The following is a 16,329-nucleotide window of genomic DNA, read 5'->3' on the forward strand; positions in this document are numbered from 1 at the left end:
TGTATGTTCTCTTTATTCTTGCCACCCTTGGCTCCTTGGGGAGGAAGGATGGGATATAAATTTGATAAATGAAATTATAATCTGATCATTTAGATGTGTTAATCCAGGACACTTTTGTCTCTGGCTCCACCCATCACTCTGGCTCCACCCATCACTGGCAAGCAGCCCCCAGACTGATTATCCCTGAAGGAATATGACCCTTGATGGGGGGGAGAAGTTTGCCCACCATGATCTAGCTAGAAGCACCTCCTGACTGTGTGTTTGATACAAGCCACTTTCCCATGGTGAGCTATACCCAAAGTGGTTATTATTGAAAAGCAAAACACAGAAAATAATGGAACACTGCAGCAAATGATCTATAGGTTTAAATGAGTAAACCCACAGTAAAATGAAAGTTTACAGACCACAAGGTTTTAGGTGGTCTTACTGGGCCCCATGGAGACTCAGCTGCCTGTTTAAAATACAGTTCAGAGGAGAGGGGTCTTCTTACCAGCCTAGATGATTGACTGTCAGCTCCCCCACCTCTCCTCAAGAGGAGACTGGCAGCAGCAAAAGGGAAACGCTGGACCAGACATTGATGGTGACTCCACTTTCCCAGAAGTTCCAGCTGCTTTTGAGCTGAGCTGAAAATATGGGAATTAACTCCATGTTGGATGATGTAACTTGCATACTTCTTTCACTTCAAAAAAAAGTTTGAAAAATTAATCAGTGGTTGTTTTCGTTTCTCCTTTTCCCTTGCTGGTTTGGATTCTGCCAAGCTTGCCATGTCAATCAAACCTGCAACTTCTTCCTTTTTTAGTTTTATTATGTTCTGAGGTTCTTAATTTTTAATAAGAGGACAAGTTGTACGGAGTCATAACAACCTGTAAAAATGCAACGTGATGATTGTTTTGTAAAGTCAAGGAAATGTCTGCAGTACAGTCTGCCCTGAAGTAGCAGGGTAAGTAAATGCTTGAGTAGGCAAATAATTAAAACGCTCATCCGTTCCATGCCAATGCTCACATTTCAGGCTGTAGAGATCCTGGAGGACAGTACAGTAGCTAATGAATACATCATAAGAACCGTATGCAGAGTCAACGGATGCCTCGGTGAAGTGGGAACGTGTCTGCACAAATTGTACAAACAACTTTGGTGAGCCGGGGAGGTGGGGGTAGGGAATTGGCACACAAAAAGGGAAAGGTTAGGTAGCTGCTAACACTGGATATACGGTAAGTGTTTTTTTCCTGCTTAACACAGGGCAGAACAACTTAGCAAACAGATGTTTACAATCCCATGTGTGCAGGAATAGTTCAAATACAGGGTGCAGTATCTTTGAGTGCAATTCACCTTTTCTGTGCCTGCTGATTCTCCTCTGCAAACAAACCCTTGCATTACCCTCCAGATGGATTTGCTTCTGGTTTCAGAGAACAATGGGAAAGACAGTAATAACCTGGTGGAGCATTTAAATGGGGGAAACCAGCCACAAGGGATAGGGATGGGTACCCTGCCCCTGCCCCAGCCAAGGAAGACACATGCCTCATAGTTAAGTCTTTAGTGACAAAGAAGCAGTTACAGTGGTTACAGATACACGCACACACAGGGGCCGCAACTCATAGGGATTAAGGTGGCTTCAGCCCCCCTAAAATTGATGGGCAGCTTGTGTTGCCACTGCTGCAATGCCTGCCAGTCCACTGGTGCAAGGCCTGCCAAGCTGCCGGCAGACCTGCTAGGCTGCCAGTGCCAGTGTACTTCAGGAAGCTGGCATCAGAAATGTGCTTCCAGAAGTGTGGCCACAGTGGCTCACTGCGGTTGCATGAGCTAGGAACATGGTAGCTCCTCCTCTTCCTCCTGCTGTGGAGGGGGAGCAGCCCTTGGCCTGCGGTAGTGGTAGGAAGAGGAGGAGGAGCTGTCACCGGCCACAGGAGCCAAGCTGCCAGGCAATGCCCAGATGCCCCATGCAACAGCATCGTGTCCGGGCGTTGTGCCTGACACACACTTCTAGCCTCTAGGCTAGAAGTGACACACACACAGCTGGTCGCAGTCTTCCCCACCATGGTGAGATATAGAATATCTCCATTTAAATCATCGTCATTCTTTGTAAATTGGCATCTGCACATTTTAATGTGCTCTGCGACACAGTTTCCCACATTGCTTTACCAGATCATAAAGAGGCGTGATTTGCTAGATGCACATTTTCTCCCTGCAGCTGGGCGACTTTTGCCAGGATGAATATGTGAGATGTTTTGCATGCTGGGAGAGTGGAACTGCCCCCAAGCCCAGCCTAGTCCAGCTCCCCCTGAAAAGAACTCCAGCTGAACTCTAGACAATCAGGGCAACAATTGCAGCTGGCATTTTGAAAGCTGTGTCATGCATTTTTATTACTTTAATGTGCTTAGGAAGAATTGAATTGCCCTTTTGCGTCTTAATGTCTTTATTCAAGGGTTGGGGTTGGATTGGGTTGGGAGGGGGACTGTAGCATATCAGCAGACTAGTGGAAAAGTGATTTCCCTGATGTTTTTATAGAAAACTGTCCAACATGGGCCTGGAACAGGAGAGTCTTGCCGACTGCTGTGACTCATCCTAGCCTAGGAATAGTTGATAAGATTGGAAGAACTGCAATTATTGGTTTTTTAGATCTTAGAGTCAAGCAAATACGGGTAAAAAAGGTGAAATTCGTGAGATAAAATCTAGGGGCAGGGAGGTAAAACTAGTTATGATTCAACATAAATGACATAAGAAACAGTTCACACATGGTGTTTTAATTGCTGTTGATTCAGTGTATTTGGTCCATCTTGACATCTGTCAGTGGTATGTTAGAATTGCTTCAGACGTCAAAAAGCTGCTGTTTTTGTAAAAAAAAAAAAAACCACCTTTTGTTCTTACTTTGCCTTCACACCAAATACGTCTTCCTGTAGGTGATGTGCAAAATTTTGGCTGAATTGTGAATGATTCAGGCAGCAAAAGGGTAATTAATAAGGCAGCTCAGCACTAATACACCATAATGTATTGGGGTTAGCACAGATCTTTTGGTCTACATCTGCTATCAACCCCAACTAGCCTGCTAAATGGTTAAGGGTGATTGGAGTGATAGTTCACTACACTGGCTACCCCAGCCATAAAGGGTATGAAAAATAATATGTGTTATATCCTTGCTAAATGGGACGCGGGTGGCACTGTGGGTAAAACCTCAGCGCCTAGGACTTGCCGATCGCATGGTCGGCGGTTCGAATCCCCGCGGCGGGGTGCGCTCCCATTGCTCGGTCCCAGCGCCTGCCAACCTAGCAGTTCGAAAGCACCCTCGGGTGCAAGTAGATAAATAGGGGCCGCTTACTAGCGGGAAGGTAAACAGTGTTTCCGTGTGCGGCTCTGGCTCGCCAGAGTAGCTTTGTCACGCTGGCCATGTGACCCGGAAGTGTCTGCGGACAGCGCTAGCTCCCGGCCTATAGAGTGAGATGAGCGCACAACCCTAGAGTCTGGCAAGACTGCCCCGTACGGGCAGGGGTACCTTTACCTTTTATCATTCCTAAAAGGGTAAACTATCGCACAGGTACACTCCAACTTAGATTTGCAATGAAGTGCAATATTTATATGAGAATACAGCCCCAAAGAGTGAACATCAGAAATCCTGCTAATCCACCTAGAACCAAGATGGAAGTTCCTTTTTGTTCACAGATCAACTTCTTTGTCCAAAAGTGGGGGCTTGAGCAGGGGCTCACCTCCTTACTCACCTTTTTCACTGATGACACTATGTGTTTTGGGGCAGAGGTGGCCGTGTCACCACACCCCTCAGAAACTCTTGCCAGTTGCTAGGCAACTTTTTTTGTTTTAACCCAAGTGAAGTTTGCTCCACAAGGTCAGGTTATGCTTTCTCCTCTGTCTAGTTGCCAAAATTCCCACCCACCTTTCAGCGTGAAACAAAAGGTGGAAAAATCAAGAGAGACTCGCAAAATACAGTATTGTATTTTCACATCGTTGGGAGCTTTCGGTGAAGGGTGGATAATAAATACTGTAATGTAATGGTTCTATGTATTCTCTCTCTCTTTCTTTCTTTCTCTCTCTCCCTTCTCAGGCTGGATACTTCCAGCTGCCTGATGGAGATTACTTCATTGAACCGGTGAAGAAATATCAGTCAGGAGAAGGCCCTTACGCCCATATAGTCTACAGGGCAAATGTCTTTCAGAAAGCTTTGCGGAAACGACGAGGCACCTGTTTGAAGGAGGAACAGACTTGTGGAGTGAATGGTACACGTTCAAACCTTTTTATTTTAATGCCTTTTCATTCAATAACCCAATCCCAAATATCTTATCTGGAGATAAACCTGTCCCCATGGCTGTTTCATGAAGCATCCGGCAGAAATACTCTAAAAATCTGGACTATTTTGAAACCAGTCATAGTTTCCCTCAGAGAATCCTGGGGGTGATAGTTTGGCAACAGTTGTGAGGAGTCAGAGTTCAGTTTTATGCGACTTTGACAGTTAAGGAGGTTTTAGATTAGTTAGTGTAGATCAGGACTGGGGGTCCTGTGGCCTTCCTGATGGGGGGGGGACTCCAGTTCCCATCAGCCCCTGCCCAGAATGGACAGTGTTGAGAAATTATGGAAGTTGTCGTCCCATCCCTTATATAGATATGCCAGAAGTGCTATGAGGAGTGCCTGAAAGAAAGTCACTAAGTACAGCAGGTTTCTTCCTATGGTTTTGTCCCACATTCTGTGGTATAGTGGGGCAGTGGGGCAAATGGACTAGAGACTAGGAACATCAGGGTAATTAAAAGTCCGTGGGAAGTGAGTGAGATGATAGTAAGGCTTTTGTGCTTGCTTGTAACAGATTAGCATATGAAAAATCAGAGAATGTGGGGGGAAATTATGCAAGGCTAGGTACTTCTTTCCTTTTCTTTGATGAGGTTCCCACACTAGCCCTTTAAATGAAAACACTTCATTGCAATGCTGTTCACGTTTCTAATTCAAAGTGAAAGGTGGCTTTTTAAATGGCTGAAGATCTTTTGTTAAAGCTCAGTATTTTCTACAAGTTGTTCCTATTGTGTCAGAAGTAAGGGCTGTTGAGTTGAATGGAGTTTACTCCCAGGAAATTATGCACAGGATTGCAGTCATCCTGATCCTAATAAACTGGATATTAAGCTACTTACTGCTGCTCTTCAGTGTGCCTGTATAGGGCTTGGCTACGGGAGCTGTCACAATATGCTCCTGCACTTCAAAGCATGCAGAACCCCTGGATTGTAGGCCAAACAGGACCACAGTTAGATTGGCCCTCAGGGTCCCCTCCTGCCCATGAGCTTCTTGGTGGGGAACAGCAGAAGGGGAAGGGCTTTGATGCCCTGCAAAGCATAGGTGACTTTAGGCCAGCCACTGTTTCTCGGCCTGACCTACATCACAAGGTTGTTGTGAGGATCAAATGCAAAGAAGGAAAACCAAGTACACTGTATTGAGCACCTTGGAATAAAGATGGGATATAAATGAAAAATAAATAAAGGCAGCTCTTACCTTTGTAAGAGGATCAAATGTGTTCCTTGAAAATATTTAAGAAGCTCTGGTGCATCTTGCAGTTGCATATACAGTGGTACTTCGGGTTAAGTACTTAATTCGTTCCGGAGGTCTGTACTTAACCTGAAACTGTTCTTAACCTGAAGCACCACTTTAGCTAATTGGGTCTCCCACTGCTGCCGCACCTCCGAAGCACTATTTCTGGGTTAGTGGAGTCTGTAACCTGAAGAGTATGTAACCTGAAGCGTATGTAACCTGAGGTACCACTGTATGCCATTTTCAGGATGCCATCACATTTTGAAGTTTGAAGGTTTTGGATAGTCACCTGCAGTTGAGGGTGCATATTGAACTTCTGTTTACTGTTGGGGCTCTTTTTTTGCAAGGTTACTGAGTCCTCCCTCCCCACCTTTGCACAATCTGAACAAGTAAAGGGTATTTCAGAGTTGTCGTTGCCTTATAAACTCTACGGCACTTTGTGACACACAAATGGAGTTGCTGAAAATTAGATCTCTGCCTCTGTCTCCATGTGTCCGGGATTGTGTGTCTCTGCATATGTCAAGGGGGTGTTGTGTGATTGTATCTGGTTCTGGCCCCACCCAACAATGCTTTCTACTGTAGTAATGGCTGTCAGCAGTCTCAAAAAGGTTCCCCAACCCTGCATGACACCATTGTGGGCTATGCTGTTTGTGCTCTGGATAAATATCAACAGAATCGTAATCACCTGCTGTGGGGTTCCAGACATTCTGAATTAAAATTCAGGGAATTCCAAGCATACTGAATTAGCATGCCTCTGATGTGCCCCAAATCCTCTCCCTGGAAATGATTTAAGAAAGGGGTAGGTCTGTATGCAAGCTAAAGAAAAAACAGGAGGTGATCATGCATGAGAGGATATTCTTTCTTTTTCTAAAATAACTGGAGAAAAACAATAACAAGCATGCATAAGGCAATGTCTGGAACACTAGGTTTTTCTGTGCAGAATGGGCTCGGCAGCTCATGAACCATTGACTTTTGATGTCCTTTTGCTCACATTCTGAAAAGTTCATCTTGCATTTCCTGAGATAATTATCTAGTTTTCGTGGTTACTGGGGCCTGCTTTGAATGGACATTTTCGGAATTGCTAAAACATAGGAAATGAGATTCACAAAAAGTCACCTAAATTATTATAATTTTTTTTTTAAAAAAAACCAAAACTCCTGTGTGACTTCATTAGAATATGCTAGGCTGTGGTTTGCTTTCTCCCCTGCTCATGAAAATGATATGAGAAATTGAGTCAGTTACTTGAAAGCTAAATGCCCAGGTGGCACAAATATGCCTACCAATTAAGAAATATTGAATTGTGTTAAATGTGTGCTCCACACAGCAATCTCTCTCCTTTTAGATAGGGTCCCCAGAGAGTGAGCCAGACTGAAACCACAACGGGTGTGTGAATGTGGAGTGTGTGCACCAGCCTTTCCCTCCTGCACCAGAAATTGTCCCTGAAGGGAGCCGTAAATGCCACCTTGAGCTCCTTGGAGAAAAAGCTGAGATACCTCAGTTGGTTAGAGCATGATGCTGACAACGTCAAGGTTGCAGGTTTGATCCCCCTAAGGGACAGTTGCATATTCCCTGCATTGCAAGGGGGTTGGACTTGATGATTCTCAGGGTCCCTTCCAACTCTCTGAGATTCCATGAGACAAGTACAACAAATAAAGAGTAATTAAACAGTATAATTCCAAGTATACCCATGGGCCCCAAAAGTTTGGTGGCCCCTGTTAAACCAGACTTTAAGTAGGACATGTGGCCACCCTCTGTCACTCTATCAAAGGAAGACAGAGCAGAAGGATCAAAGAGGCATCCCAATTGCTTCCCATAATAAGGAGGGCAGAAGCATTCCTGCAGTCATCTGTGGCACCATCCATGGTGTGGTGCGTTTCTGGAGAGTTTGGAGCTCTGTTCCAGCATATTTGTGGTATGGTTTAAGCTAGGCAGCGGTTCTCAACCTGTGGGTCCCCAGTTGTTGTTGGACTACAACTCCCATCATCCCTGAGCTCTGGCCTTGCTAGCTAGGGGTGATGGGAGTTGTAGTTCAACAACATCCAGGGACCCACAGGTTGAGAAAGGCTGAGCTAGAGGCTATTCTGTTTTCTGCCCCCCTCCCATCCTACCATGCTTGAATTCATAGCACAAAACTCAGCCACAACCTTAAAAACTTGGCTGGGGAAAGTAGAAGTGTGGTATGCACGGTTCAACACACTGGATATTGTCTGTGCCGTTAGGCTATTATGCTCCTGTATTTGAGGTCATTTATTCAAATGCAGGCACTCTGTCATTGAAGAAGGGAAAATCACAAAGCTCTAGTCACCCTTGTGTGTGAAAATGAGTAGTTTACACAAACTATTAAAAAGAAGTTATTATCATCATCGAGAATATTAAAAAGAAGTTATTATCATTCTTCATGTGTTAAGTGGGCTGATTCATATTGGTGTGATTCAAACCTACCCTCCATCAAAAATGAGTTGTCTACACAAATTACTACTAGGCCTACACAATGTAGGAAGAGCAACAGCATGCCCTTTGCCGAGTGCTTAGGTAAGGCAAAGTGTCAAAATTCTGGGTTTTCTGGTTCATTCCGTATTATGGTGTCTAGAACCATTATGCAATTTCTTTTTTAATGGGGAAGTGAATGAAGAGTTCAAGTATAGAGCTGGAAGCCAGCAGAAGTTATCTTTGTGGTTTGTTTGTTTTTGTTAATGATGGAGATGTGTAAAACCGAACAATGAAACTTGTGAATCTCAGGCCTCTTAAATGTCCCAGATTACCTGTCAGGGAGGTCTGTTACACAAATGAATTCAAAGGCAGAAAATTCACCAGCATCACTTGCAGGTTAAAAATTTTCTCCATCCTCACCCTCTGCCCCTGCACAGTCCTCTCTTGTCTCCTAACTCAGTATACGATAGGTTGTTCAACCTTGAAATTCAAATCTCCTGGTTTCTTGGTGAGAGGGAAGGCTTGGAGTGCACAGACCCTATGATCCCCACTTAATGGCTCAGCAGTCTGCTGGTGAGTCAAGGTGGGAGATAGCTCTTAATCTGCATGCAGGCACTGCGTTCACACTTGAGTGGTTCATGCCCTATGCATTTACACAGTTCTGAAAGTGCTTAGCTTTCCAGGGTGTACCTCACTGATGGAGTGGGGATGTCTGATATGATCTCAGGGTCCAGGTAGGATCACATGACCTTTTCCTCCCTGTTTCCTTCCTCTGTCTTGAGCACCTCAATGTCAGGAACATGGCCTCCCAGAGCACAGGGGATGAGTTAGACTCAGAGATTGAACTAAGTGAACAAGGGTCCGACTCTGCAGATGAGAATTGGCTGACAGAATTGAGACAGGGCAGCTCGAGCCCCCTTCACAGGGAAGACTCTATTAACTCTCAAGAGGAGGAGGAGTTGGAAGGCAGCCAGAACATTGCTAGGCAACCAGCAGATAAGAAGAGGTCTGAGTCTGTGTCAAGTCAGTGGGGAGTAGGGGGGAGGTCAGCCTCTCAGTCCCCATTCTAGGTGTTTGGATAAAATCAGAAGGCAGCGGAAGGGCAAGAGGGGAAAGGCGGGAGTCTGGTGTCCTTCCTGCTGTGGGAAAGGCAAAACTTCAGACAGACCAACAAACGTAAATGCGAGCAGGTGAGAAGCCAGGTTCTGGATGTGTCTTTTTGTAAATAAACATACATAAAATTGCCGGAGAGTCATGAATTCTTATTGAGGCTTGCTTGCCTGCCAAAGATCATTACACTCAATCTCAAAAGATAAAGTGGCACAGTAGAGAAGGAGTGCAGCTCTAGGACATTTCCAACCACACAAGCAAGAGCAATGATATCATCTGCTGGATTGAGGCTGTCGGGTGTAATTGTGAGAAATAAGCAAAGAGGGCTGTCAGGGAATGGGGAAAACAATCAAGCCACAATCCTCCTCTTTAATAGAGGTTCCTGTTCCATGTTTGCAGTTTAAATGGTTACACAGCTCTGCAAGATGGTTTGGAATTCTAATGGAAAGGCAAAGGTTGCGGTTTAGTTCAGGGGTGTAGCATGGGGGGGTGTGCCAGAGAGGCCATGGGACTGGGCGCAGATTTTTGAGGGAGTGCTCCTCTCCCAGGCCTTGAAGGAACCAAAATCTGTGGAGAGGAGCTCTGGGTTGGGCTCATATGCTTGGCTATTATGCCACCGCATATCTTAAACCAAGTTTGAAACAGATTTAAATTTGTAGTGCAGATACCTCACACCCTCTCACAAATGAGGACAACAGTCCACACACCCCACCATCCTAGGCCTAGGGGGCTCAGAGGACCCACTGCAAATCCTGCCTCGGATTTATGAAATACTGTCTTGTTATTTTCCTCCTTGTACGTGATCTAATAAAAACCCCTCTTCATCCAAGTTGTCCTGAAATTGGCATTGAGCCAAATCTGCAGCAGACAGGACACGCAATTCTCTTTTCAAATCATTTCCACCCTCCCCTAGCTAAGACTCCCCAGCTCCTTTGGGTCAAATTCCTTCTGAATTAGTCATGGACAGAATTAGTGAAGGACAGCTGTTTCACCCTAATTGCCTGGGGAAATGGAAGTTTTGTCACTCACTGTAGTTGGGCTCCACTTCCTTCTTTTTTTAAAAAAAATTCTCTTGCCAAGATAAACATTAAAAATGGCAAACTGGTCTGCCGAGTCTCACTTGGAAGGAAAAGAGATGATCATCATCTGTAAGGAGGATAATCAGTAACTGTATATCTTTATCCCAGTCCAAATTTTCGGGAATGTTTGCAGAAACCTTTTCACTCAACAGGAATGGGGTCAAGTCCCAGAGCTCTACAACCAGTGGTGAAGTGATCTGGGGTCAAAGACCTTTGACTGTTTCTGCAGCAGGGTCCCTGCAGGGCTCCTGTCTCCACTGTCTTAGAGCTGCTCAATCAGCATGAAAGGGAAAACATGCTTAGCCAAAGCTAAGCATGTCGGAAAACTGAAACACATTTACGTTTCAAGCGAATGGTGTGAAAGTTCTGTTATGTACGATGGAGTGTCATGGGAACTTCATGGAAAACACAACTTAGTCACTCCAAAATAATATATTTGCCCATATATTTGTATCTCTTGCTGAAAGGAAGCACATGCAGATGTCCATTAATTGCACAATCTATCCCTTATTATCGGGACGCGGATGGCGCTGCGGGTTAAACCACAGAGCCTAGGACTTGCCGATCAGAAGGTCAGTAGTTTGAATCCCCGCAACGGGGTGAGCTCCCGTTGCTCGGTCCCTGCTCCTGCCAACCTAGCAGTTCGAAAGCACATCAAAGTGCAAGTAGATAAATAGGTACCGCTCCAGCGGGAAGGTAAATGGTTCACCAGAAGCAGCTTAGTCATGCTGGCCACATGACCCGGAAGCTATACGCCGGTTCCCTCAGCCAATAAAGCGAGATGAGCGCCGCAACCCCAGAGTCGGTCACGACTGGACCTAATGGTCAGGGGCCCCTTTACCTTCACCTTATCCCTTATTATCAAATGATTGTACAATGATAAGGTTATTGTATCATCTTAGAAGGGCATGGCGGTGACTATCAGGCAAAATGCCACTCACTTTGGCATCTGGTCCCTGGAAGGTTGCCCAGAAGGGAACCTGGCCCTCAGGCTGAAATAGGTTCCCCTCTCCTGCCCTAGAGTATCAATACATCAACATCCATATTTCTTAAATTTCTGATAGATGAAGCACATTGTTTGGGGAGGTCATCCCATGTGCTACTGCAGGAGCTTCTGTGCTCAGAGCAGCGCCGGGGTTGAGCAATTGGCCGCACCCTGAAGTGAGCCAGGGGCTGAGAACCAGAAGCTGGGGGGACAAGTCAGCAGTCGAGCACTCAAAGGGCCAAGGCAGGAGCAAGGAACAAGCCAGGGATAAAGGATGAACCAAGAGAAAGTGTTCAGGAGTAAGCCTGGAGTCCCAAAAATTCTTTAGGAAAAGGTGCTAAGCGTGTTGTTGTTGTTTAGTCATTTAGTCATGTCCGACTCTTCGTGACCCCATGGACCAGAGCACGCCAGGCACTTCTGTCTTCCACTGCCTCCTGCGTTTGGTCAAACTCATGCTGGTAGCTTCGAGAACCCTGTCCAACCATCATGTCCTCTGTTGTCCCCTTCTCTTTGTGCCCTCCATCTTTCCCAACATCAGGGTCTTTTCCAGGGAGTCTTCTCTTCTCATGAGGTGGCCAGAGTATTGGAGCCTCAGCTTCAGGATCTGACCTTCCAGTGAGCACTCAGGGCTGATTTCCTTCAGAATGGATAGGTTTGATCTTCTTGCAGTCCATGGGACTCTCAAGAGTCTCCTCCAGCACCATAATTCAAAAGCATCAATTCTTTGGCGATCAGCCTTCTTTATGGTCCAGCTCTCACCTCCATACATCACTACTGGGATGGGGGATCCCAAAACCAGTGAGCATGCAATGCTGGCTTTTTCAGGTAGCATGGATGTGTGGAGTGTGATGATCTCTTATTTGAATGTCTGGTATGTGCAAGGGTTCATTTCAGGCATAGAAACACATTGTATGAGTCTGTTACCATGATGCTGTTCCCTCTGCACATGTTCAATCTATCCAAATCATGTCTGCAATGAGCTAAGGAACCCAAAGGTTTTTCTCCCCCACTCTAGGCAGTGGGAGAAGGTGTTGTGCGAGTTGTTAAAAAGGAACCTGATTACAGGTCTCTGGGAAATTAATGAGTGTACACTTCACAATATTTTCTACTCCATTCGGTCATCACCACCATCATTATCACATTGTGAGAAGAAAGCAGGATGTTCCTTGAAATTAAGAAGATGATAGCATGTTGGAAATTAGAAGTGCCAGCATTTGGGATGCATTTTCATCATCGCTGTTTTCTTTGCAAGATTACGAGTTTGATTAGCTGCGCAGAAGCTCTGTCATCTTCGTGAAAATTGTTACAATAAGCATATGAGTTCCCTATACAATTTCAGCTTTCGCTGGAACAATATTGAAATGACTTTAATTATTCTTCCTTGCAAGTATTATCTTTCCCCATTGTTTCTCCCTTACTGTTTGAAAGTCAGAAAAATGGCAAAAGAAAAGTCTCTGTATAAGACAGCGTTCTGTGGTGTGTGGGTATGTGTGTGGGTGTTGTTGTTGTTGCAAAGCTCACACACTTAAGACAGCCAGATGTGACAGACACTGCTTGATACTCCTGTTGCAGTGAGTGAAATATTTGCCACAAACTCATGTCACATCCACACCATACATCCAAATCACTCTTATACCACTTTAACCACCCTGGAGAATGCTGGGAATTGTAGTTTGTTTAAGGTGCTGGGAACTGTGGACTTGTGACGTCAGCACCCTTAACAAACTTCAGTTCCCAGCATTCTTTGGGGGAAGCCATGACTCTTAAAGTGGTATAAGAGTGCTTTAAGAGTCATGGCTTCCCCCAAAGAATGCTTGGTTTCCAGAGTCTTGATCATTTTGGTTGCCCTCCTCTGCACACATACCAGCTTGTCAACGTCCTCAGATTTCTCTGCAGGTTTTAGAACTTATTTTGGTTTCATGGTATCACTCTGCTGGATTTTGTTAGGTTTATAGCTGCTGTTTCTGTGCTTTTATCTTTTTTTTAAGCTTTTTATAATAATTGTACGATTGATGGTACAGCACCCTGGAACTTTCATACTGAAGGGCAGATTGTAAGTGATCGTAATAATCATTATTATTATATCAAATCATGCTGGCTTATATAAAAGAACTCTGCAGAATGGTTTGCATAATAACACAGGAGGAGGGGAATGGAGAAGCTAGTTAAATAACCATTTTGCTTCCCTAAAAGATACATTACTTTACTGGAGGCAATATGATTCTGAATTCCAGTTGCTGGGAATCATGAGTTCTGTTGTTCTTAGGTTCTGATTTTGGGCTTTCCACAGACATGTAGTTAGCCACTGTAAGAACAGCATGTTGAATGTCCCCTCTGCATGAAATACCGTATTTTTTGCTCTATAAGACTCACTTTTTCCCTCCTAAAAAGTAAGGGGAAATGTGTGTGCGTCTTATGGAGCGAATGCAGGCTGTGCAGCTATCCCAGAAGCCAGAACAGCAAAAGGGATCGCTGCTTTCGCTGCACAGCGATCCCTCTTGCTGTTCTGGCTTCTGAGATTCAGAATATATTTTTTCTTGTTTTCCTCCTCCGAAAACTAGGTGCATCTTATGGTCTGCTGTGTCCTATAGAGCAAAAAATACGGTATATATTTAACTTTGTGGTGTTTTGCCTTCAATATATTCTTCCAATCTTATCTTGCTCACTGGCCATTCCACGCTTTACAGCTGTGCCTATGTTCCTGATATATCAGAGCAAAAGATAAGCGGTTTGCTAAACCATATGTATGTGTGTATCGTAAATGTCTCAGCAGGTGCCGTTTTCCATTTTAAACTCCCTTTCAGCACCACCTGACTGCAGGAATGAAATGGAATGTGCTTCTGCTACTATGATACTAAAAATATTATGCCAGATTCAACTAAGGTGTTGCACACTAGCAGAAGTCAGAGCAATGGGATGCCCCCTACACAAGGGTAACTGTAAACTCCTGCAGAAATGAAGGAAGAGGGAAACTAATGAAGTTATCCATAGAGCTGCAGGGATGACTTTTGTAGATGAGTACATTACAAATTGGGACGCAGGTGGCGCTGTGGTCTAAACCACTGAGCCTAGGGCTTGCTGATCGGAAGGTCGGCGGTTCGAATCCCCGCGACGGGGTGAGCTCCTGTTGTTCAGTCCCAGCTCATGCCAACCTAGCAGTTCGAAAGCACGTCAAGTGCAAGTAGATAAATAGGTACCACTCCGGTGGGAAGGTAAACGACATTTCTGCGTGCTGCTCTGGTTTGCCAGAAGCAGCTTAGTCATGCTGGCCACATGACCCAGAAGCTGTCTGTGGACAAACACCAGCTCTCTTGGCCAATAAAGCGAGATGAGCGTCGCAACCCCAGAGTCATCCGCGACTGGACTTAACGGTCAGCGGTCCCTTTACCTTGACCTTTTACATTACAAAAAGGGCTTCTTTTCTGCAGCAGCTGAAGAGACAGTCATTCCAGAATCCTGTTCCAAAAAGGGGAGGGAAATGAGCCAGTGGCCGCTCTCTCCCATCTGTTGTTATCTCTGCACCAAAGTCCAGTGATTCAGCTTTGTTCCATATGTTGCGCACGTGGCATTGTATTCCAAGACAGGGGCACTTCTGCCCACTGGTTTTCCTTCCAAACTGGTTTCCAGAATAACATTTCAGGTTTCAGAGGAGATGGTTGCACACTCTCTGAGGCTGCCTTGAATACAGCTATGCCCTGTTCACTTATAAAGTTGCCTAGTGTTGTGTTCGCCACACTAGGCTGCTCAACACTTCAAGAGTTTTCCTTCCCAAATGCCTTCTGTCGGCGATGTGTCTACATGGCAGTGCTGCCGTTTTGCATGTATGTGTGCTTGCTTCTTTGTTTTAAAGCCCAGATTTGGAGCCATGGAAGCGTTTTAGTAAGTGGACTGCAAGCTACGAAAAGCCTCATCAATTTTGTCAGGCTACACAGAGATAAATTCATGCACGCTGTGATTACAATGAGACAAGGAGAAAAGGCACCAAATGTTGCAGTGCGGGCAGGATCCCGACCTCTCCATCCCTTCCTTCCCCTGGTTTGCCGTGTCCTTCCCACCCCCCCAACCAAATAAAGGTAAAGGGACCCCTAACCATTAGGTCCAGTCATGACCAACTCTGGGGTTGCGGCGCTCATCTTGCTTTATTGGCCAAGGGAGCCAGCGTACAACTTCTGGGTCATGTGGCCAGCATGACTAAGCTGCTTCGGGCGAACCAGAGCAGCGCACGGAAATGCCATTTACCTTCCCGCCAGAGTGGTACCTATTTATCTACTTGCACTTTTACGTGCTTTTGAACTGCTAGGTTGGCAGGAGCAGGGACCGAGCAACAGGAGCTCACCCCATCACGGTGATTCGAACCGCCAACCTTCTGATCGGCAAGTCCTAGGCTCTGTGGTTTAACCCACAGCGCCACCCGTGTCCCAAACCCAATAGCCAGTCAGTAATCTCTGACCCCTTTGTCTTCCTCCATTTGTTTATTTGTTTGTTTATACATACCGTTGCACATTTTGGGGGTTCTCATAAGCCTGCTGATACATCTGGTCACTTCAGCATTATAAATTTGAAAGCGCTCTTATACCACTTTAAGAGTCATGGCTTCCACCAAAGAATCCTGGGATATGAAGTATAGTTTATTAAGGGTTTCCTAACAACACTCAGCAGCCTTAACAAACTACACAAACTGCCCTTAACAAACGGCAGCTGATGCAGTGCTGTGCGCTCTTACCTTTCTGTAGTAGGCTAGTTCCTACACACAGCGCAGTGTCCCTATTTTCTAGGGACAGTCCCAGATTTACAGGAGCTGTCCCAGTTTCTGTTTTGATCCTGAAATGTCCCTATTTCCTTAGGCCATCCCTATTTTCACCGGAGAAATGTTGGAGGGTATGGAGTTATGTGGCCTCCAAGCTAAGGAGATAAGTAACTATACAACCTTTGAAAGACATCTGAAGGCAACCCTGTATATAGGGAAAATTTAAAAAAAAATAATAATGTTTTGTTATGTTTTTATATTTGTTGCAAGCTGCCCAGAGTGGCTGGGGAAACCCAGCCAGATGGGCAGCGTTTAAATAATAAAATTATTTCTATTGTTGTTATGGAATAGGACGTCCCTATTTTCATCAGAAATGTTGGAGGAGGGTATCGCATTCCCCTTTCTGTTCTCCATCTGGGCAAGCAAGAAGCATTATCAGAGTTCAATGACAAAGGCAGTCAAAAGTA

The 16,329-nt window shown here is 45.2% G+C and overlaps 1 protein-coding gene across 1 annotated transcript in view; it reads left to right on the forward strand.

Moving 5' to 3' along the window:
* Positions 1 to 16,329, forward strand: part of ADAMTS12 (ADAM metallopeptidase with thrombospondin type 1 motif 12) — a 109,575-nt gene that overhangs the window by 27,563 nt on the left and 65,683 nt on the right. Inside the window, exon 3 of the mRNA XM_081212637.1 lies at positions 4,049 to 4,220. Coding sequence (XP_081068763.1) covers positions 4,049 to 4,220 — 172 coding nt within the window. The remainder of the gene's footprint in view (positions 1 to 4,048; positions 4,221 to 16,329) is intronic.

This window comes from Podarcis bocagei, assembly GCF_964188305.1.
Source record: "Podarcis bocagei genome assembly, chromosome: 11".
In the NCBI taxonomy this organism is placed as follows: Eukaryota; Metazoa; Chordata; class Lepidosauria; order Squamata; family Lacertidae; genus Podarcis; species Podarcis bocagei.